This window comes from Spea bombifrons, chromosome 2, assembly GCF_027358695.1.
Source record: "Spea bombifrons isolate aSpeBom1 chromosome 2, aSpeBom1.2.pri, whole genome shotgun sequence".
In the NCBI taxonomy this organism is placed as follows: Eukaryota; Metazoa; Chordata; class Amphibia; order Anura; family Pelobatidae; genus Spea; species Spea bombifrons.
In genome coordinates this window covers 141186557-141208715 of record NC_071088.1, presented here as the reverse complement: position 1 = coordinate 141208715, position 22159 = coordinate 141186557, and the positions used below count along the sequence as shown (strand labels likewise).

General features: G+C 48.7%; 1 protein-coding gene across 1 annotated transcript; it reads left to right on the top strand.

The window, feature by feature from the left end:
- Positions 1-16682: 16682 nt before the first annotated feature.
- LOC128473962 (FH2 domain-containing protein 1-like) lies at positions 16683-21848 on the top strand. The gene is made up of 11 exons (XM_053456183.1): positions 16683-17090; positions 18210-18271; positions 18528-18630; positions 18754-18839; positions 19225-19325; positions 19594-19664; positions 19820-19927; positions 20339-20409; positions 20623-20740; positions 20819-20983; positions 21086-21848. Exons 1-11 carry the CDS (start codon positions 16698-16700, stop codon positions 21833-21835), a joined length of 2028 nt encoding a protein of 675 aa, XP_053312158.1. The 5' UTR covers positions 16683-16697; the 3' UTR covers positions 21836-21848.
- Positions 21849-22159: the final 311 nt, after the last annotated feature.

The following is a 22159-nucleotide window of genomic DNA, read 5'->3' as shown; positions in this document are numbered from 1 at the left end:
GCCTCGGCATTAGATTGTTACGTGTTATCAATGGCGCACCCAGCAGGGTAATAGTGATGCACCCTGCGCGGCTGCCGGACTAAGCGCAGGTCGCCAGGAGATGATGTCACATCCCGCCGCTCTACCTTTCTGAGGATGTGTAGCGCCAGGCAAACGGGCCGATGGGGGGGAACGGTCTGCCACGCGGGAAAAATATCCCACCGAGATCTCCGGTACGTTCCACAGCGAGGTTACAACAACAATGACAGTAACACAAACGTAGGAGAAGAGGGGTCCTGCCCCTAGGAGCTTACAATCTATTAGGAGGTTGAGGGGGAATGAGACAGAAGGCGAGGGGCTTCTTGGCTGAGGATGATGTGATTGTAGCGAGGGGGCTGGCTTTTTAGGACGATAGATTGTAAACTCCTCTGACAGGTGGGTTTCGAGTTAGATTAAGTAGGGGGGAGTCTGACAGAACGGGGCAGGAGACCCCAGAGCATAGGCAGAGGGCAGTAGAGGTTAGGGTTGGGTTGGCGATGGATGGCATAGGGGCTCCATAGGCGAATATACTCGATTCACCCGGAGTAGAGTCCGTCCTCGATGTAAATTGATGTTAATCCACGGGATTTATAGCTGAAGACTCAGCGCAGAACAAAGCACTAAACACAAAGAGAACACGGAGTAAAAGAAGTTATTGGGCTGTAAACGCCATCGGATCAACGAGGCGCGAGTACCGCACAAGCCGTAAAACTCGAGTCTTGCTTTATAGTCCTGAGACACGGAGCTTGGAGACGCTAAGGCAGGACATACAGACCGCTACTGGGTGGCCTGGACTACAACTCCCATCAAGCACAGCTAGCGGCCTAAGACGGGCCTCCTAAAACTAGACTAGGGTGATTGTCCCTGCCAGTGAGCCCGCATAAAGTGCTGCCCCCTGCAGCGTGTGGGATGCCCCCCGCACACGGGTAATGGATGTGTGTGTCGGGAAACATGGGCCGTGCGTGGTCACCCTAAGCCGGACTCTTACATGCAGCATGTATGTAAAGCTCACACCCCTCGTCATGTGTAACTACCCCACCATACGCTGGGTACTTCCAGGGACGGAAGCTTCAGCCAGGAGTCACCCTATTTCATGGCATTAAAAGGCCGTTCAGGGGGACAGAGCCCAGGGGGCAACTATTTGCCCAAATCTAGCAAACACTAGACATTAAAACTAAGAATCCCCCCGAGACGCAGGACTCCTGGCGGGTAAACGGAAGAAACGTATTCATTAACATGCTTTGGCATCTCTTCGCCGCGCCCAGCAGCCCCACTCCCTTTCAAATAAAAGAGGTGAGTGGGAGACAAAGATCAGGTTACATGCGGGAGGAACGCATTACAGGGAACACAACCATCAGTACGCGGGGGAAGCGTTTGCAGGTTACACGCAGTGTGTTCTAGTACCGGAGGGGAAGCGTTTGCAGGTTACACGCAGCGTATTCTAGTACCGGAGGGGAAGCGTTAGCAGGTTACACGCAGCGTATTCTAGTACCGGAGGAGAAGCGTTTGCAGGTTACACGCAGCGTATTCTAGTACCGGAGGGGAAGCGTTTGCAGGTTACACGCAGCGTATTCTACTGCTGGAGGGGAAGCGTTTGCAGGTTACACACAGCGTATTGTAGTACTGGAGGGGAAGCGTTTGCAGGTTACACGCAGCGTATTCTAGTACCGGAGGGGAAGCGTTTGCAGGTTACACGCAGTGTATTCTAGTAACGGAGGGGAAGCGTTTGCAGGTTACACGCAGCGTATTCTAGTACCGGAGGGGAAGCGTTTGCAGGTTACACGCAGCGTATTCTAGTACCGGAGGGGAAGCGTTTGCAGGTTACAGGCAGCGTATTCTAGTACCGGAGAGGAAGGGTTTGCAGGTTACACGCAGCGTATTCTAGTACCGGAGGGGAAGCGTTTGCAGGTTACACGCAGCGTATTCTAGTAAGGGAGGGGAAGCGTTTGCAGGTTACACGCAGCGTATTCTAGTAACGGAGGGGAAGCGTTTGCAGGTTACACGCAGCGTTTTCTAGTACCGGAGGGGAAGCGTTTGCAGGTTACAAGCAGTGTATTTTAGTACCGGAGGGGAAGGGTTTGCAGGTTACACGCAGCGTATTCTAGTACCGGAGGGGAAGCGTTTGCAGGTTACAGGCAGCGTATTCTAGTACCGGAGGGGAAGGGTTTGCAGGTTACAAGCAGCGTTTTCTAGTACCGGAGGGGAAGCGTTTGCAGGTTACACGCAGCGTATTCTAGTACCGGAGGGGAAGGGTTTCCAGGTTACACGCAGCGTTTTCTAGTACCAGAGGGGAAGCGTTTGCAGGTTACACTCAGCGTATTCTAGTACCAGAGGAGAAGGGTTTGCAGGTTACACGCAGCGTATTCTAGTACCAGAGGGGAAGGGTTTGCAGGTTACACGCAGCGTATTCTAGTACCGGAGGGGAAGCGTTTGCAGGTTACACGCAGCGTATTCTAGTACCGGAGGCTAAAATGCATATTTCTGTTTATCAGCGGAATGAAGACAGCAAATAAAGCAAAGCAATGGAAACACTTAAGGATGTCCTGAAAGCGGAATAATCAGCAGCTGCACGTGGTGTTCGGGAGTACAAATCACGCAATGGAGTCCCGAGTAACAATCCAAACGGAAAAACTGAAATGGTACCGAAGTCAGTTCTCTTCCAGTGGTAGGAAGAGGTGGGACAGCTCAACCCAGACAACATTTCCTTATCGAGACCCTCAAGAGAAAAATATACTAAGAAAAAGCATCAAGAAACCGACATAAACTCCTAAGCCCAGCGTAATACTCCAGGGAGTAGAGGGAGAGTATCCCGAGGGATATAAGTGTATGTTGGGGTAGAATACTCCAGGGATTAGAGGGAGAGAGTATCCCGAGGGATATAAGTGTATGTTGGGGTAGAATACTCCAGGGATTAGAGGGAGAGAGTATCCCGAGGGATATAAGTGTAAATTGGGGGGTAGAATACTCCAGGGAGTAGAGGGAGAGAGTATCCCGAGGGATATAAGTGTAAGTTGGAAATAATTTTTCCAGGGAGTAGAGGGAGAGAGTAGCCCGAGGGATATAAGTGTATGTTGGGGGTAGAATACTCCAGGGAGTAGAGGGAGAGAGTATCCCGAGGGATATAAGTGTAAGTTGGGAATAATTTTTCCAGGGAGTAGAGGGAGAAAGTATCCCGAGGGATATAAGTGTAAGTTGGGGATATAATACTCCAGGGAGTAGAGGGAGAGAGTATCCCGAGGGATATAAGTGTATGTTGGGGTAGAATACTCCAGGGAGTAGAGGGAGAGAGTATCCCGAGGGATATAAGTGTATGTCGGGGGTAGAATACTCCCGGGAGTAGAGGGAGAGAGTATCCCGAGGGACATAAGTGTATGTTGGGGTAGAATACTCCAGGGAGTAGAGGGAGAGAGTATCCCGAGGGATATAAGTGTAAGTTGGGGGGTAGAATACTCCAGGGAGTAGAGGGAGAGAGTATCCCGAGGGATATAAGTGTAAGTTGGAAATCATTTTTCCAGGGAGTAGAGGGAGAGAGTATCCCGAGGGATATAAGTGTAAGTTGGGAATAATTTTTCCAGGGAGTAGAGGGAGAAAGTATCCCGAGGGATATAAGTGTAAGTTGGGAATAATTTTTCCAGGGAGTAGAGGGAGAAAGTATCCCGAGGGATATAAGTGTAAGTTGGGGATATAATACTCCAGGGAGTAGAGGGAGAGAGTATCCCGAGGGATATAAGTGTATGTCGGGGGTAGAATACTCCCGGGAGTAGAGGGAGAGAGTATCCCGAGGGATATAAGTGTATGTTGGGGTAGAATACTCCAGGGAGTAGAGGGAGAGAGTATCCCGAGGGATATAAGTGTAAATTGGGGGGTAGAATACCCCAGGGAGTAGAGCGAGAGAGTATCCCGAGGGATATAAGTGTAAGTTGGAAATAATTTTTCCAGGGAGTAGAGGGAGAGAGTATCCCGAGGGATATAAGTGTATGTTGGGGTAGAATACTCCAGGGAGTAGAGGGAGAGAGTATCCCGAGGGATATAAGTATAAGTTGGGGGGTAGAATACTCCAGGGAGTAGAGCGAGAGAGTATCCCGAGGGATATAAGTGTAAGTTGGAAATAATTTTTCAAGGGAGTAGAGGGAGAGAGTATCCCGAGGGATATAAGTGTAAGTTGGGGGGTAGAATACTCCAGGGAGTAGAGGGAGAAAGTATCCCGAGGGATAAAAGTGTATGTTGGGGGTAGAATACTCCAGGGAGTAGAGGGAGAAAGTATCCCGAGGGATAAAAGTGTATGTTGGGGGTAGAATACTCCAGGTAGTAGAGGGAGAGATTATCACAAGGGATATCCACTCACTGCTCACTTTATTAGGTACACGTTGCTAGTACCGGGTCGGACCTCCTTTTGCCTTCATTCTTTGTGGTAGACTTTCTACATTGTGCTGGAAACATTCCTCAGAGATTTTGCTCCGTATGGACATGATGGTGTCACGCGGTCGCTGCAGATTTTTTCAGCTGCACATCCATGATGCGAATCTCCCATCCCCCGCATCCCAAAGGTGCTCTATTGTATTGAGATCTGTTGACCTCGGAGGCCGTTGGAGTTCAGTGACCTCATCGTCATGTTCAAGAAACCAGTTGGAGATGATGTGGTTTGTGATGCGGTGTGTTATCCTGCTGGAAGCGGCCATCAGAAGATGGGGACACTGCGGTCAACGACAATACTCAGGTCGGCTGTCGCAATGTTTAAACGTTGCTCAGTTGGTACTAATGGGCCCAAAGTGTGCCAAGAAAATGCCCCCCCCTCCCCATTACACTCCCACCAGCCTGACCCGCTGATACGAGGCAGGACGGATCCCGGCTTTCATGTTGTTGACCCGGCCACCTGAATGTCACAGCTGGAATGGAGACTCCTCAGACCCGGCAGCGTTCTCCGGTCTTCCGTTGTCCAGTTTTGGTGATTCTGTGTGAATTGTAGCCTCAGTTTTCTGTTCTTAGCTGACAGGAGCGGCACCCGGTGGGGTCTTCTGCTGCTGTAGTCCATCGGCTTCAAGGTTGGACGTGTTGTGCGTTCAGAGATGGGATTCTGCAGACCTTGGGTGTAACGAGGGGTTAATTGGGTTACTGTCGCCTTTCCGTCATCTCGAACCAGTCTGCCCGTTCTCTCCTCTGACCTCCGACACCGACAAGGCATTCCCCTCACAGAGCCGCCGCTCACCGGATATTTTCTTGTTTTTAGGCCGTTCTCTGTAAATCGTAGAGATGATTTGGGTAAAAATCCCAGTAGATCAGCAGTTTCTGAAATACTCAGACCGGCCCGTCTGGCGCCAACAACCACCATGCCACATTCAAAGTCACTGAAATCCCCTTTCTGCCCCATTCTGATGCTCAGTCTGATCTTCAGCAAGTGTTCTTGACCACATCTACCTGCCTAAATGCATTGCTGCCATGCTGATTAGCTATTTGTGTTAACAAGGAACTGAACAGGTGTACCTAATAAAGTGTCCAGTGAGTGTATGTCTGTTACAGGGCCACCGTACCCACGGCGGGGCAGAAAGGGCTGTGCTGGCTGATTAAGAGCCCCAGCCGGGTACCTGATCGTCTCTTTGAATGCCGGAGCTGCAGCCACATTCAGTCTGTGGGCCGGTTACACAATAAACAGAATATGAGCCAACTAGCCTGGCCCTGTCACAACAGCCTCACTGATAGAGAGCATTTAGAGATGTATCTCGCAGTTCTCTGTGTGGTTGAGGAGGAGAGTAAACTTTAGAAAGAGACAGGAGCCCAGAAGTGAGAGCGCCGTATCAAAGAAAGAGAGCGCATGTCACATTGCAGACAGCTGATACTGAAAGTCTTCTACTAACTGGTGGATATATCGGAACACGCGCTCTCGTCCCATTTCCAGGACTGTCTCAAACACATAGGATGCGGCTTTGTTTGGAAATACTGGCTAAACTTGTCACACCGAGCGGGTAATTAGCTGTAATGAGAGGGACGCCCACACACGGAGGGAGAGGTCTCGGGAAGAGAGGTAATATATGTGAGAGCGGATGAATGCATGTTTCACAGGGAGGAATACTTCTTTATATGCGACTATAAATACATGGAAGGGGGCAGGTGAGCTGCAAGCTCCGCCCACCAGCACAGGTGATACATCCACAGGTGTCAAAACATCCTCGTACACTGACAGCCTAACATCACCAGAGACAGCCTCACATCACCAGAGACATCCTCGCAGAGACAGCCTCACATCATCAGAGACGTCTTCCTAGAGACAGCCTCACATCACCAGAGACATCCTAGAAAAGACAGCCTACATCACCAGAGACATCCTCGCAGAGACAGCTTCACATCACCAGAGACATTATATACACAGGCAGACTTCACCGGAGAGACATCTTCATAGAGGAACCTGGTTTTGAGGTGGACAGAACTTGCAGTAACGTGACATCCACAGCCTCAAGAGACAGTCGGGAGATCCAGCGAGAGATATGAGCACTTACAGAAGCCTATGTAAAAGAGATGTCTGCACATCTGTAGAGTGACGTCCTTACAAAGTGTTTGCAGAGACAGCCTGGTGTTATCAGAGACAGCCACTCCATAGAGCCGTAGAGACATCGAATGGGATAGACTGAGAGAGTCCACTTGTAATAAGAAGAGAGGTCTGACATGGTAAGAGACTGCTATCTGGGGTAAATATATCACATTGTAAGGCGCGATCGTTGCTTGTTTTGTCTGGTTTGCCCCGCTGTACAGCGCTGCGGAATATGAAGGCGCTATATAACGCTGAGCTGGGTTGTGGTGGTTGGGGGTGATTATTATTGGATAAGACGATCCAGAGACTGGGAAGGAGGGGGGGTGGGTTGGTTTAATTCATGGGGTACGTCGTACATGGTATTGGGCAGTTGCGATGTGTGTTGGGGGAGGATTGGGGTATCAGGGGGCTGGAGGACATGGTTACCCCCTCTGCTCATCGGGTTGATCTATCAAGCTGCTCACTAATTCTTCCTCATTATTTGCCCCACCACACCCACCATAAAACTGCCCCATACTCCACTGTCATTACCAAAGCCAGTTTCCCCGTCACAATCTGCCCCTGATAGGGGTGAGAGCAGGAAAGGTCACCCCGCTGCCCCATCCCCAAGGTGCTGGGGTGACCGGGGGTAAAACATCCGGGTCGCCCTGAGAAATATTTATGAAGGATGTCGTAATTAAGTTATTAGGGTTGACTCATCGGTTTAACCTGATTGGCCGAGATCCCAGGGAAGTATTACATCACAGCTCCACATCATGTGACTGCCCCGCAATGTGTGACTGCACACGGGATAGACACGCAGTGGAAGAGACGGCACCTGCCGGTACCCTGGGTTTATCACCAAAACCAGGAACCTGCCGGCAGATCGGCCCTCGTCGGCCCCTAAGACTCAAACTTTAATCAGTCGTCTCGTCTTGTATGTTTACATTCCCTCACTGTATTAGCCTCTACCACTTCTGCTGGGAGGCTGATTCACTTATCTATGCGTGCTCCTGGCGTATATATATGGAGGCCAATACTCAGAGCCTGACCCAGGCCAGCAGCCCAGCTCCTTCCTCAACGACAGCCTCTTCCTTACACTGCGCGTCCCCCGTGCTGCCCGCCGGGGAATGACATCATAACCAGGTGTCTACCTCAGAAGTAGGTGCAGAGAAAGATGCTACAGAGGCTGTGGGGGGCAAACGCGGGACCCAACCAGCCCATAGAGCAGCGATGCTCCGGGGAGCTTGATGGCCACAGAGAACTGCCCCTCCCTAATGCTACACCCTAATCTCAGGGCAGATCCTCAGGGTTTTTATCCCCGTCTCAGGGTGGAAGGGCAGATTCTCAGGGTTTTTACCCCTGTCTCAGGGTGGAAGGGCAGATTCTCAGGGTTTTCATCCTTCCCCTGATGCCTCTCTTTTCTAGGAGGTCAGAAGGGTTCAACAACAGCCCTTTCCTGCCACCTGCTGGGTGCTTTAAGCTTCCAAATGGCTCCATGGAGATGCGCAGAAGCTCTGGAGCTGCAGCTTCTTATGAAAGTGGAACGGGTTATTGCCTCCATCCATGTGGGGCTGGAACGGGTAATTGCCTCCATCCAGGTGGGGCTGGAATGGGTCATTGCCTCCATCCAGGAGGGGCTGGAACGGGTTATTGCCTCCATCCAGGAGGGGCTGGAACGGGTTATTGCCTCCATCCAGGTGGGGCTGCAACGGGTTATTGCCTCCATCCAGGAGGGGCTGGAACGGGTTATTGCCTCCATCCAGGTGGGGCTGGAACGGGTTATTGCCTCCATCCATGAGGGGCTGGAACAGGTTATTGCCTCCATCCAGGAGGGGCTGGAACGGGTTATTGCCTCCATCCAGGAGGGGCTGGAACGGGTTATTGCCTCCATCCAGGTGGGGCTGGGACAGGTTATTGCCTCCATCCAGGTGGGGGTGGCAACACATCATCGCCCCTTCCTCTTTCGGTTGGTGTCCCCCAAGGTTCAGTCCTTGGTCCTCTGCTGTTCTCTCTTTATACTTCCTCTCTTGGCAAACTAATCAACTCATTTGGCCTCCAGTATCATCTATATGCAGATGATACCCAAATCTACCTGTCTTCTCCTGATCTCTCTCCATCTCTCATGTCCCGGATCACCAGCTGCTTGTCTGCTATTTCTTCATGGATGTCACAACGCTACCTGAAACTTAATCTTTCTAAAACGGAACTCATTATCTTCCCTCCCTCCATCTCCACTCCACTACCTGAATTCTCTATCACCATTAACAACACAACTATCTCTCCTACTAACCAGGCCCGATGCCTTGGGGTCATCCTTGACTCAAACCTCTCCTTCATCCCTCACATTCAGTCCCTCGCCAGATCCTGCCGCCTGCACCTAAAAAACATCTCTCGTATCCGCCCATTCCTCACCCAAGAATCCACAAAAACTCTGGTTCATTCACTTATCATTTCCCGTCTTGACTACTGCAACACTCTTCTGGTTGGCACTCCACTGTCTCGACTCTCTCCACTACAGTCTATCCTTAATGCCGCTGCTAGGCTCATCTTCCTTGCACGTCGCTCCTCTTCTGCTTCCCCCCTCTGTGAATCCCTCCACTGGCTCCCAATTACCTTTAGAATTAAATTTAAGATCCTGGTACTGACATATAAGGCCATCCATAATACTGCTCCTCCGTACATTTCTGACCTCATTAGCAAATACTCTCCTACTCGATCCCTACGTTCCTCCCATGGGCTAAGGCTCTCCTCCTCACTCATCACCTCTTCCTTTTCCCGTCTACAAGATTTCACTCGAGCTGCCCCCAGATCCCTGGAATCTGCTCCCAAGGAACCTTCAGTATTCACCCTCCCTCCCGACATTCAAGAAACATCTAAAAACCCACTTCTTCAGAGAAGCCGCACCATCTTAGCTGCTAGAACATCCTTGTCATCGATACAACCACCACACTACCTCTCACCCGTCACTGATACCCCCCACACTACCTCTCACCCGTCACTGATACCCCCCCACACTACCTCTCACCCGTCACTGATACGCCCCACACTACCTCTCACCCTCTCTCTATGCCTTATGTTTGTCACCACATTTCCCTCTAGATTGTAAGCTTGCGAGCAGGGCTCTCTCCACCAAATGTATCGGTTTGTCTTAGTCTGTCAATTCTTGTCTTGTCATATCCCTTGAATTTATGTATTGTATTAAGCGCTGCGTAAACTGTTGGCGCTATATAAATAAAAGATAATAATAATAATAATAATAATAACGGGTCATTGTCTCCATCCAGGTGGGGCTGGAACGGGTTATTGCCTCCATCCAGGTGGGGCTGGGACGGGTTATTGCTTCCATCCAGGTGGGGCTGGAACGGGTTATTGCCTCCATCCAGGTGGGGCTGGAACAGGTTATTGCCTCCATCCAGGTGGGGCTGGAACGGGTTATTGCCTCCATCCAGGTAGGGCTGGAACGGGTTATTGCCTCCATCCAGGTAGGGCTGGAACGGGTTATTGCCTCCATCCAGGTGGGGCTGGAACGGCTTATTGCCTCCATCCAGGTGGGGCTGGAATGGGTCATTGCCTCCATCCAGGTGGGGCTGGAACGGGTTATTGCCTCCATCCAGGTGGGGCTGGAACGGGTTATTGCCTCCATCCAGGAGGGGCTGGAACGGGTTATTGCCTCCATCCAGGTGGGGCTGGAACGGGTTATTGCCTCCATCCAGGAGGGGCTGGAACGGGTTATTGCCTCCATCCAGGAGGGGCTGGAACGGGTTATTGCCTCCATCCAGGTGGGGCTGGGACGGGTTATTGCCTCCATCCAGGTGGGGCTGGGAGGGGTTATTGCCTCCATCCAGGAGGGGCTGGAACGGGTTATTGCCTCCATCCAGGAGGGGCTGGAACGGGTTATTGCCTCCATCCAGGTGGGGCTGGGACGGGTTATTGCCTCCATCCAGGTGGGGGTGGAACGGGTCATTGTCTCCATCCAGGTGGGGCTGGAACGGGTTATTGCCTCCATCCAGGTGGGGCTGGAACGGGTTATTGCCTCCATCCAGGTGGGGCTGGAACGGGTTATTGCCTCCATCCAGGTGGGGCTGGAACGGGTTATTGCCTCCATCCAGGTGGGGCTGGAACGGGTTATTGCCTCCATCCAGGTGGGGCTGGAACGGGTTATTGCCTCCATCCAGGTGGGGCTGGAACGGGTTATTGCCTCCATCCAGGTGGGGCTGGAACGGGTTATTGCCTCCATCCAGGTGGGGCTGGAACGGGTTATTGCCTCCATCCAGGTGGGCTGGAATGGGTCATTGCCTCCAGCTGCAGATAACTCTCCTCCTGCCGAAGGGGCTTTGTGTGAGCGGCAGGTCTGTCACAGCCGAGATACCCTAAGATGTTCTGTGTTCACAGGAGGGATGGCGGAGCGAGACATCGCCCTGCGCTTATACAAACACCTATAGAGAGACGTCCCAGAATAGGGCTTTGTTTGGTTTGCTGCCGCGCAGGTTCTCAGCAGGTGTCACACAGAACGTTGTAGAAGTTTCTCAGTAATGGATGTGTGGGCGGCTTGCCTGTTCTGGAACTTTATCACGCGGATCCCTCTCATGGGGTCTCCCTGCAAGATGTCTTACGAGAGGCCCCCCACGCGGCCCTTTGGAATCCCTTGGTGGTTGGGAAAGGTCACAGCAGTTCGAGCAGCGCTGATAATACACTAAATGCCCCATATATACCTAATTATACCCTATACCCCCATATACACCTAATAATACACTATATCCTCATATATACCTAATAATAATCTATACCCCATATACACCTAATAATAATCTATACTCCCATATACACCTAATAATACACTATATCCCCCATATATACCTAATAATAATCTATACCCCATATACACCTAATAATAATCTATACTCCCATATACACCTAATAATACAGTATATCCCCCATATACACCTAATAATACACTATACACCTATATACACCCAATAATACACTATATCCCCATATACACCTAATAATACACTATACACCCCATATACACCTAATAATACACTATACACCTATATACACCCAATAATACACTATATCCCCCATATACACCTAATAATAATCTATACCCCATATACACCTAATAATAATCTATACCCCCATATACACCCAATAATACACTATATCCCCCATATACACCTAATAATACACTATATCCCCATATATACCTAATAATACACTATATCCCCCATATACACCTAATAATAATCTATACCCCCATATACACCTAATAATACACTATATCCCCCATTTACACCTAATAATACACTATACCCCCATATACACCTAATAATAATCTATACTCCCATATACACCTAATAATACACTATACCCCCATATACACCTAATAATACACTATACCCCCATATACACCTAATAATACACTATACCCCCATATACACCTAATAATACACTATATCCCCATATACACCTAATAATACACTATACCCCCATATACACCTAATAATAATCTATACTCCCATATACACCTAATAATACACTATATCCTCATATATACCTAATAATACACTATATCCCCATATACACCTAATAATAATCTATACCCCATATACACCTAATAATACACTATATCCCCCATATACACCTAATAATAATCTATACCCCCATATACACCTAATAATACACTATATCCCCATATACAACTAATAATAATCTATACCCCATATACACCTAATACGGTAATACACTATATCCCCCATATACACCTAATAATACACTATATCCTCATATACACCTAATAATACACTATATCCCCATATACAACTAATAATAATCTATACCCCATATACACCTAATAATACACTATATCCTCATATACACCTAATAATACACTATATCCTCATATATACCTAATAATACACTATACCCCCATATACACCTAATAATAATCTATACCCCCATATACACCCAATAATACAGTATATCCCCATATACACCTAATAATACACTATATCCTCATATGTACCTAATAATAATCTATACTCCCATATACACCTAATAATACACTATATCCCCATATACACCTAATAATACACTATATCCCCATATACACCTAATAATACACTATACCCCCATATACACCTAATAATAATCTATACTCCCATATACACCTAATAATACACTATACCCCCATATACACCTAATAATAATCTATACCCCCATATACACCCAATAATACACTATATCCCCCATTTACACCTAATAATACACTATATCCCCATATACACCTAATACACTATATCCCCATATACACCTAATAATAATCTATACCCCCATATACACCTAATACACTATACCCCCATATACACCTAATAATACACTATACCCCCATATACACCTAATAATACACTATACCCCATATACACATAATAATACACTATATCCTCATATACACCTAATAATAATCTATACTCCCATATACACCTAATAATACACTATACCCCCATATACACCTCATAATAATCTATACCCCCCATATACACCTAATAATAATCTATACCCCCATATACACCCAATAATAATCTATACCCCCATATATACCTAACAATACACTATATCCCCCATATACACCTAATAATAATCTATACCCCCATATACACCTAATAATACACTATATCCCCCATTTACACCTAATAATACACTATATCCCCCATATACACCTAATAATAATCTATACCCCCATATACACCTAATAATACACTATATCCCCCATTTACACCTAATAATACACTATATCCCCCATATACACCTAATAATAATCTATACCCCCATATACACCTAATAATAATCTATACCCCATATACACCTAATAATACACTATATCCCCATATACACCTAATAATACACTATACCCCCATATACACCCAATAATAATCTATACTCCCATATACACCTAATAATACACTATATCCCCCATATACACCTAATAATAATCTATACCCCCATATACACCTAATAATAATCTATACCCCATATACACCTAATAATACACTATATCCCCATATATACCTAACAATACACTATATCCCCCATATACACCTAATAATACACTATACCCCCATATACACCCAATAATAATCTATACTCCCATATACACCTAATAATACACTATATCCCCATATACACCTAATAATAATCTATACCCCCATATACACCCAATAATACAGTATATCCCCATATACACCTAATAATACACTATACCCCCATATACACCTAATAATACACTATACCCCCATATACACATAATAATACACTATATCCTCATATATACCTAATAATACACTATACCCCCATATACACCTAATAATAATCTATACTCCCATATACACCTAATAATACACTATACCCCCATATACACAGGTTGTGTATCCCACACACACACAGAAGGTTCCAGACTCCTTAGCGCCCCCTGGTAGTGGTTTCATGTCACAGCAAGCTCTCCTTTAGTGAATTTGTTTAGCTTGTGACTCCATCCTGAGGTCTCGGGGCATCTGCTTTCTCCCAAACACTGCGGAATGGCCAAAGTGAGACATTTTCTGTAAGATCATCTAAATAAAGGGCAGCTACAATCACCCCAGCTAAACGGTTCCTATTATTGTATCGGAGCCGCATGTAAACGGTGTAAATAGCTGGGCACATGTAATAGAACATACAACACATGAATAAATAACCCGGGGCTCTTCATCTGCCCCTGATCCAGCTCACATTTTGTGCCTCTCTGATTAACGAGGGGTTAACGAGGAGCTGCAGGTCTGGGGCAGACAGGGAGTTGTGCTTCCCATGGAAAGGCTGTTTGAAGACGCCTGTAGAGGTAGGTTCCTGAGTGAGGGGCATTACCTGAGAGAGGGGCAATATAGGAAATGAATTACCTGAGTTAGGGGCAAATGGGTTTGTGATAGGGAAGGGGCAGTTCTCTGTGCGAGGGGGAAAGCTGAGCCTAGCGCTTTGTATGAGGGGTTTGAAGGAGAAGATCACAGGTGTTCCCCAGGTGAGATGCACCAGGTTGGGGCGACGCAGTATCTAGCGTACGGTGCAAGTGAAAAGTACCTAGAGCTTTCGGTTAAATCTCCCCAAAATGCTCAATAATGATGTTCTGCTTTTGTGTACTGGGGCCGATCGGGGGCCGGGTTGATTGTGCTCATGTGGGTTTGCTGTGGTTGTTTGTTCTGAAAAGGCTTCTTTGAATGTACTTGCTGCTGACGCAAAACACCCCCCCCCCCCAGCTGGTGAATTCCACAGCTTTGTGGACCTTGCTGTGAAGTTTGTCCTCCTTTGCTAGGACAGACCTGTGGCTCCTCCAGTCCTAGTAGGTCGCCTGTAATCGGCTGGTGGGGGGTGCCGTTCCACCTGTAATCGGCCGGCGGGGGGTGCCGTTCCGCCTGTAATCGGCCGGCGGGGGGAGCCGTTCCGCCTGTAATCGGCCGGCGGGGGGAGCCGTTCCGCCTGTAATCGGCCGGTGGGGGGTGCCGTTCCGCCTGTAATCGGCCGGTGGGGGGTGCCGTTCCGCCTGTAATCGGCCGGTGGGGGGTGCCGTTCCGCCTGTAATCGGCCGGTGGGGGGTGCCGTTCCGCCTGTAATCGGCCGGCGGGGTGCAGGATTCACCTGTGAGTCTCTTGTACGGACCTTAAATGTATTTGTATGTCGCCTTCTCCCCCGTCTGGCCACCTTACCCTCCCCCACGCCGTTGTTTTGTCACCCCCGTGGGTTTGAATAGACCTTTCAATCGTTTCCAGTTTGGTCCCATTTAGCTCTTCATTCACGTTTTGCTGACAAATGCGTTAATTTGTGTCTCGTTTCTCTGAACATTTCTCCCAATTATATTAAAGCTTTCACACCATGAGATGAATTTTTAACCCTTAACAATTGGGGGTCTTTTGCAAAAATGGAGAGTTTATTGTTAATATCAACTCAAGCCTCCCAACTGTCCTGCTTTGTGCGGGATAGTCACGAATTTGCTGCTGTCCTGCCGAACTCTACCTCTGTCCTGCTTTTTCCTCGAGAGGTACAGAATCGCTCAACGTGACAGACGCCAGAGAATGGGACCAGAAACTGGGACTGCCGAATTACCGTCCTGAATCAGAAGAGGGGTACAGAGGTAGAGCTCGGCGGGACGCCGGTTTAGAGTAGAAAATCGAGACTGTTGGGAGGCATGTTAACATTTTTCTGGTCCTGACCTCCAGTATAAAAGAGTTCCTGGATCCTAAAAAATAGGTTTGCGATATCCTCGCCCCGGTGTGAAGGTCATCAGGTCTTTATTCGTTTATCGAGGTCCCCTTTGAACTCCTCTTGACTTGGCCATTACATGGTAAGAATGAGGTCTGTGTGTTTTCTTCATTTGTGTAAGCAGAGGCAGCCGTTATTCAGGGTGTTTGCCTTCCCTTTGCCATCACTGGTCATGCGAGTTGTGATGCTTACAGCCACCAGACAAATGGGGGCCACTAGATGGGGCCAATGGTCTGCTGGTTTGCCTTGTGCTTCTGCCATAAGAGTTGATAGGAATTAGTGTTGGATCTCTGGCGTTGTGGGGGGGAGATGGGTATGCAAATGGTGCACAATACGGTTTGGAGGGGGCTAAGTTCATGGTGGGCATCTTGGGTACAGGAGATGGAAACTCCCAGGGGCAAATCTTGTGTGCGAAAGGTGGCCACTTAACTGCTACTTGGTGGCAATATAACTTCTCTGGGGGGACTTGGCTGGGTGTTAATGCTTCAGCTCTGGTATAGGGCATGACAGATGGTGGCGAATGTTTGTCCTTTTTAGGTGCTGGTGGGCCACCATGGCCAAGACTGACCATCCCTGCTCACGTAGGGATGTCCTTCACAAATAATGTAGGTTTGTCTTAGTAGTGGAATGCATGTTTGGGAACTTTACTCACTTCAGTAAATTCTCTCATGTGAATGAAAACTGGCAGGAAACGCGTGGAGCCTCCAGTTTTAAAACTCCTTGCATATCTTCTGTGTGATGAACTAATGTGACCTCCTGCTTTTTCATCTTGTAGGTTGGGATCCTGTTATGAGCATGCCCTGATCTAAAGTCATCATTTGAGACACATCCAAACCCCATCATCCACTTTCCCTTCACTGTCCTTGGGCTGATGGATGAGACTGATGTTACCATGGTAACCTCTAGAAATCCCCTTCCTCCTCCACCACCACCCCCTCCTCCCCCTCCTCTTCCTGGAGTATCTTCTCTTCCACCACCACCTCCACCACCAAGAAGTGTCCCTTTACCCCCACCAGTCTCTGATGGGACTCCTGTCCCCACCTCTGCTCCCCTGCGTTTTGGGGATCAGCGTCGCTCCAAACTTCGCAACTTTAATTGGGATGCTCTGCCCGCTGAGCGTGTGCTGGTCGGACGCAATTTGTGGACGAGTGGTCCGCATATGACCAGCCTTCAAATTGACACCGTCCACATGGAAGAGTTGTTTGGCCAACGAGAGGAACAACGAAAACCAAGAGGAAGAGGTAGCTTCAAGGTGCGCCCCCCATCCAGCATCTCAGAGCAGGAGGTAAGCTTGGAATTTCATGGTAACTTTGCCCCACTAGGAGACTGGTGGACCTGCCTTTGAATATCTCTAAAAAGAACGATATCTGGTACCTTTCCCTTCGGACATAATGGCTGGAAGCCACGTTGTAGGGTTACTGACGGAGAAAACAAATGGATAACAACCAGGGGCCTCTCCTTATCCAGAGGCCATAATACCTTTTGTGTAGATGTTATCCTGTCCCATGCATATTTACATTCCCTCACTGTATTACCCTCTACCACTTCTGCTGGGAGGCTGTCCCACTTCTCTACCCCCTCTCAATAAAGTAAAACTCCCTTCCATTCCATCTCTGACCCTCTCAGTGGTGGCTGGTGGATAATTCCGATGGGGGTTCACAATAATGGCGCTTCGCTCCTTGTGTTAGCCCCGTCTCCCCGCTCGTGTCAGTCACTGGGGAGGCGGGGAGACTCCGGGCTGGGCGGTGAGAGTGCTGATGGCTGGGAGCTCCTCCCCCGTTCACACAGCCTTTACTGTGCGAATGGGGATCAAATGGGCGGCTCACCCGGCACTTTAGCAAGCGCAGCAGCAATTTAGCCAAGAGACCAGAATCTAACACTAGAGGGTCCGGTGAAGGCTCCTCCATAGAAGAACATGAACCCCCAAGCGCAAAAGGAAAAAAAATTGCAAAATTCATCAGAAATCCATTTTAATCTAAATTAGATTCTGGTTTCTTTGCCCCTTCTTTGAAATCAACTTCCTTCCTGTCATTTATTAAAACCCTTTATGTATTTTAATGTCTCTCTCTTCTCTCCCTTGAGTGTCTCTCTCCCTCCCCCTCTCTCTCCCTCAAGTCGGATATTTTGAGATCCCTCCGTCTCGCCTGATCATTTTTATCCTGTAAACCGTTCCCCATATTAGCCTCCTCTCCAGGATGTCAATATCCTTCTGAAAATGGTGTCTCAGAACTATGCCCACTACTCTAGGTGAGATCTGTAAAGGGGTAGAACCTTCTCCATGAGTTGCCACTAATCCCCCGCTATACACCCAGCATGAATTCACTGATGCATCACGATGTTTTCTGTCTTCCGTTGGGATTATCTCGTGCTCACGGTCGGTTCTCTCGCTTTATTCTCTGCGCAGGTGTCTCTTCTGGATGCAAAGAAAAGTATGAACCTGGGGATCTTTCTAAAGCAGTTCAAGAGGTAAACCTGGCATTAAACTCCTCGACGTTCTTCATCGTGTTTCTGTATATTTCATGGTCTTCACGTTCTCCTACCTGTCCCTCTCCCTTAGCCATCCTCTCTCCTTTGTCGTTACCTCCCTTGCCCTCCTTCCTCTTCTCCCTATCTTCTTTACCTTCAGCCTCCTTTGTCCTTCATACTCAGATGATGTTCTCTCCATCCTTCTCGTCTACTACTCAGTGAGCCATGTTGTCTTGCACTCCGTTTTTTTCTCCAGGCCGGTGGAAATGATGATTGAAGACATAAGGCGAGGCGTTGGATCCAACTTTGGTGCTGAGAAATTAGGCGAGTTGCAAAGACTGCTACCCGAGAAGGATGAGGTGAGGATAGTTTGAGGGATGAATTCAGACGCTTGAAAGAAACCTAAAATTTAATGTAAAAACCTAGAATTTGATGGCGGATAAGGTGGACCAAGTGGTTTGTCTGCTCGTTTTTCCCTCCAGGTGAAGAAGATCAAAGCTTTTAAAGGAGACCGGAGCCGCCTGTCGGAGCCAGAGCTGTTCATCGTGCTGCTGGTGGAGGTACCTTGGTGAGAAAACCTAAAATTTACCATTTATACTAGGATTAAGAGACTGGGAGAACCTAGTGGGTGCAAGTGAGCGGTAGCAAAAGAGGGGCACTTCTAGGGGGTGTGGTTAGAGGCATGGCTGGGGCGGGGCTGTTTGTGTAACTGAATAGGGCATTTAGTGTTATTTCTATACAGATGTTTAGGGGGTTTAGAACCATTTCGTGGAACCTTGCGATACCCTCATACCCAGCAAGCATTCTGAGCTCCTAGAAAAGAGGGGCTTTAAGGGAGGGGAATAGGGGTTTCGGGAGAGCGACTGGCCAAACTACACAGGGGCAGTTGGGAGGAACTTTCTGCCCCTTCTCTCTGAGAGCCCCAAAGTCAATCTCCCACGTTTCTCTTGCAGTTTCCATCAGCGTCTGCAGGTGATGATCCTGAAGGAGGAATTCTTTCCCCATCTGAACTCCCTAAAGCAGGCGGTGCAGATCCAGACAGCAGGAGCTACAGGTGGGGGCAATGAGGTTGGGGTGGCGCGAAGCTGTGGGGGCGGCAATGAGGTTGGGGTAGCGCTGAGCTGTGGGGGCGGCAATGAGGTTGGGGTAGCGCTGAGCTGTGGGGGCGGCAATGAGGTTGGGGTAGCGCTGAGTTGTGGGGGCGGCAATGAGGTTGGGGTAGCTCTGAGCTGTGGGGGCGGCAATGAGGTTGGGGTAGCGCGGAGCTGTGGGGGCAGTTCTGTTCCAGTACCCCTTTCCCACTGGTTGTTGTGCGTTTGCAGAGCTCCTGCAGTGCGAGGAATTGCACACCGTGATACATCTGGTGCTGAAAGCTGGAAACTACATGAATGCGGTATGTATGTGGGGGGCCTGCTGTACCCCGAGAGCCTCCATACCCTCCTTTCAACCTATTACCCACCGACATGCTTTTACCCCCTCAGTACACTATTCTTTTACCCCCTCAGTACACTATTATTTTACCCAGAGCTTCATGGCTTTGCTTCCCAGGGCGGATACGCGGGGAGCGCGCTGGGTTTTCGGATGAGTTCCCTCCTAAAACTGGCTGATACAAAAGCAAATAAACCAGGAGTCAACCTGATGCACTTTGTAGCCAAGGTGAGGATGAGAGGCAATGGGCCCGGGGGTTAAAACTGGGGCCCCGGGGCAAATGTTTCGTTGATGGTCTCTGTCAATTTACCCAGATGGTTAAATCGGGTTAAGATTATCAGATTTTAATCTTATTTTATGAATCTTATCTCGGGATCTGCAGGATTTTTCCTCCCCATTAAATTATCTTTTCCCTGTTTAAATTCTGATTGGCTCAGGCAGCCTTTGTTTGTTGGGGCTATAGAATGATCATAGAATTGCCCCAGGCTGCCAGCGATATCGGCTCCTGAGGTCACCTCATCGGTGCAGTAAGAGGCATGTAACAGCCTGGATCTAAGACAAGACCACCGAGGCTTGATTGTAAACAGACTGGTCGAATGGTGACTGCTCCCGATTAACCCTTAACTGTCTCACATACAGGAAGCAGAGAAGAACAATCCATCCCTGATGACCTTCCCCGAGAAGCTGCCACATATCAACCAGGCATCGAGGTGAGACCCCCTGGTGTGATGGTAGCCCACCATTACCTCACTGAAATGCTCAGGGCATTCGATTGCTTCTTATTCTCCATGGTCCCGCCGTCATCTACTCCCATCTCCTGCCTGTTGAAACTTCCCCTACAACTCCTTCGAGCCAAACGATCCTTATCTCCCTTTTTCTTATTTTTTTTACTGATATTCTTACGTCTCGATCTATTTCTAAAGAATCACTTCTCAGGAGGTGGAGAGTGACTTGGAGACCCTAATGCAGAAACTCAGCCGCACTCACGAGGCTCTCAGGGACCAGCCAGACCTGCAGCATGAGATGGAGCCCTTCCTGCAGGTGCGCATGAGACACGGGCCTCTTAAAAGTAATGAGATACTTTAGCACGGCTCATAACATGTTTTCTCCGTGTTCCAGGTCGCAGAGATGGAGCTCCGGGAGGTTCTTGGGTCGTTGCAACAGCTAAGAGACGTCCGTCGTGCTCTGATGGAATTTTTCTGTGAGGACGAGTCCATCTTTAGGCTGGAAGAGATGTGTCTGGTATTCAGCGCGTTCTGTGCCAAGTTTCTGGCTGCTGTTCAGGTACCATCTGCACAATGTGTCTCCCCGATCCACCAGGAGTCCTGTATAATCTCACTTGCCTTTATGTCCCTGATTTACGCCTCTATCTCTCACACCACACAGGAAAATAAGGAGCGGGAGAAGGCCGAGCACCGCAAGGAACGCTTAGAGAAGCGCCGCTCCATTGCCAGTTGTTCTTTGCATGACAAGGACCTTCAGGACGTGGAACTGGAATTCTTACTGCTCCGCATTCCTCGCAGAGGCCGGACGGGTAGGACTCCGCGTCCTCTTCCTCGTGCTCATTCTACAGAATATCTCAACTCTCCACCAAGTGCCTCAAGCTCCATCCCCAGGGAGCCCATCATGGAGGAGGAGGACCTCCCTTCAGATACAAAGAAGACTCATGGGTTGAGAAGACCACGTAAAAGCAGTCCAGAGGGAGATGGAGAGCTAGACACCCCAGGAAAGATAAACAGACGCCACACGCTTACTTGCCTCCCCTATAGAGAGGAGAGCTTTGCGCAGCCTGCTCCAATGGCTGCTTCTGCTGAACATATCATGACTCCAAAACCCCAAAATGCAGAGTCTGAAGTTGCTCCCCATTCATCGCCATGTACGCCCAACAGTTCCTCATTCAACCGAACTGTGAAAGTCTATGCTGCGGATGCGTCACAGAGGGGTCCTTCCTCGCCTACATTGGAGTCTCCCACTTCATTTCGTTTGGGGGGGCTTTTTCAAAGGAGGGGTAGCCTTAGGAGTCCAGAGCCCCCTATTATTTCTGTGGTGGAGGATTCCCCACGAGGGGGAAGTGAAACTTCAGCGCTCACCAACTTCTTCAGACGTTTTGAAACTGTGCGACGTTCCCCAAAGTAGTTGGTGTGAATCCCTTCGCACGCACTGAGGATGTCAGGATTTGAGGTGGGCGGTCGAACCTTCCCCATGTGAATTCCTGAGGGGGAGGACATCAAAAAGTGGAGTCACAGTCAGGGAACTGGATGAACAGCCACATCCATGGCACAAGGACTCGCCTCTGATCTGAAGACCCCATACTCTGCACCCAACGCTTAACCTTTAATACGAGACAAAGATGGGATTCTCATCTTCTCCTTCGTTAATTCCAGGAGCGTAGGTGACCGCGAGGTAGTCGTTGCACGTCTGAGAGGGGATGTATTTTAATATTATTGGAATGTATGGAAC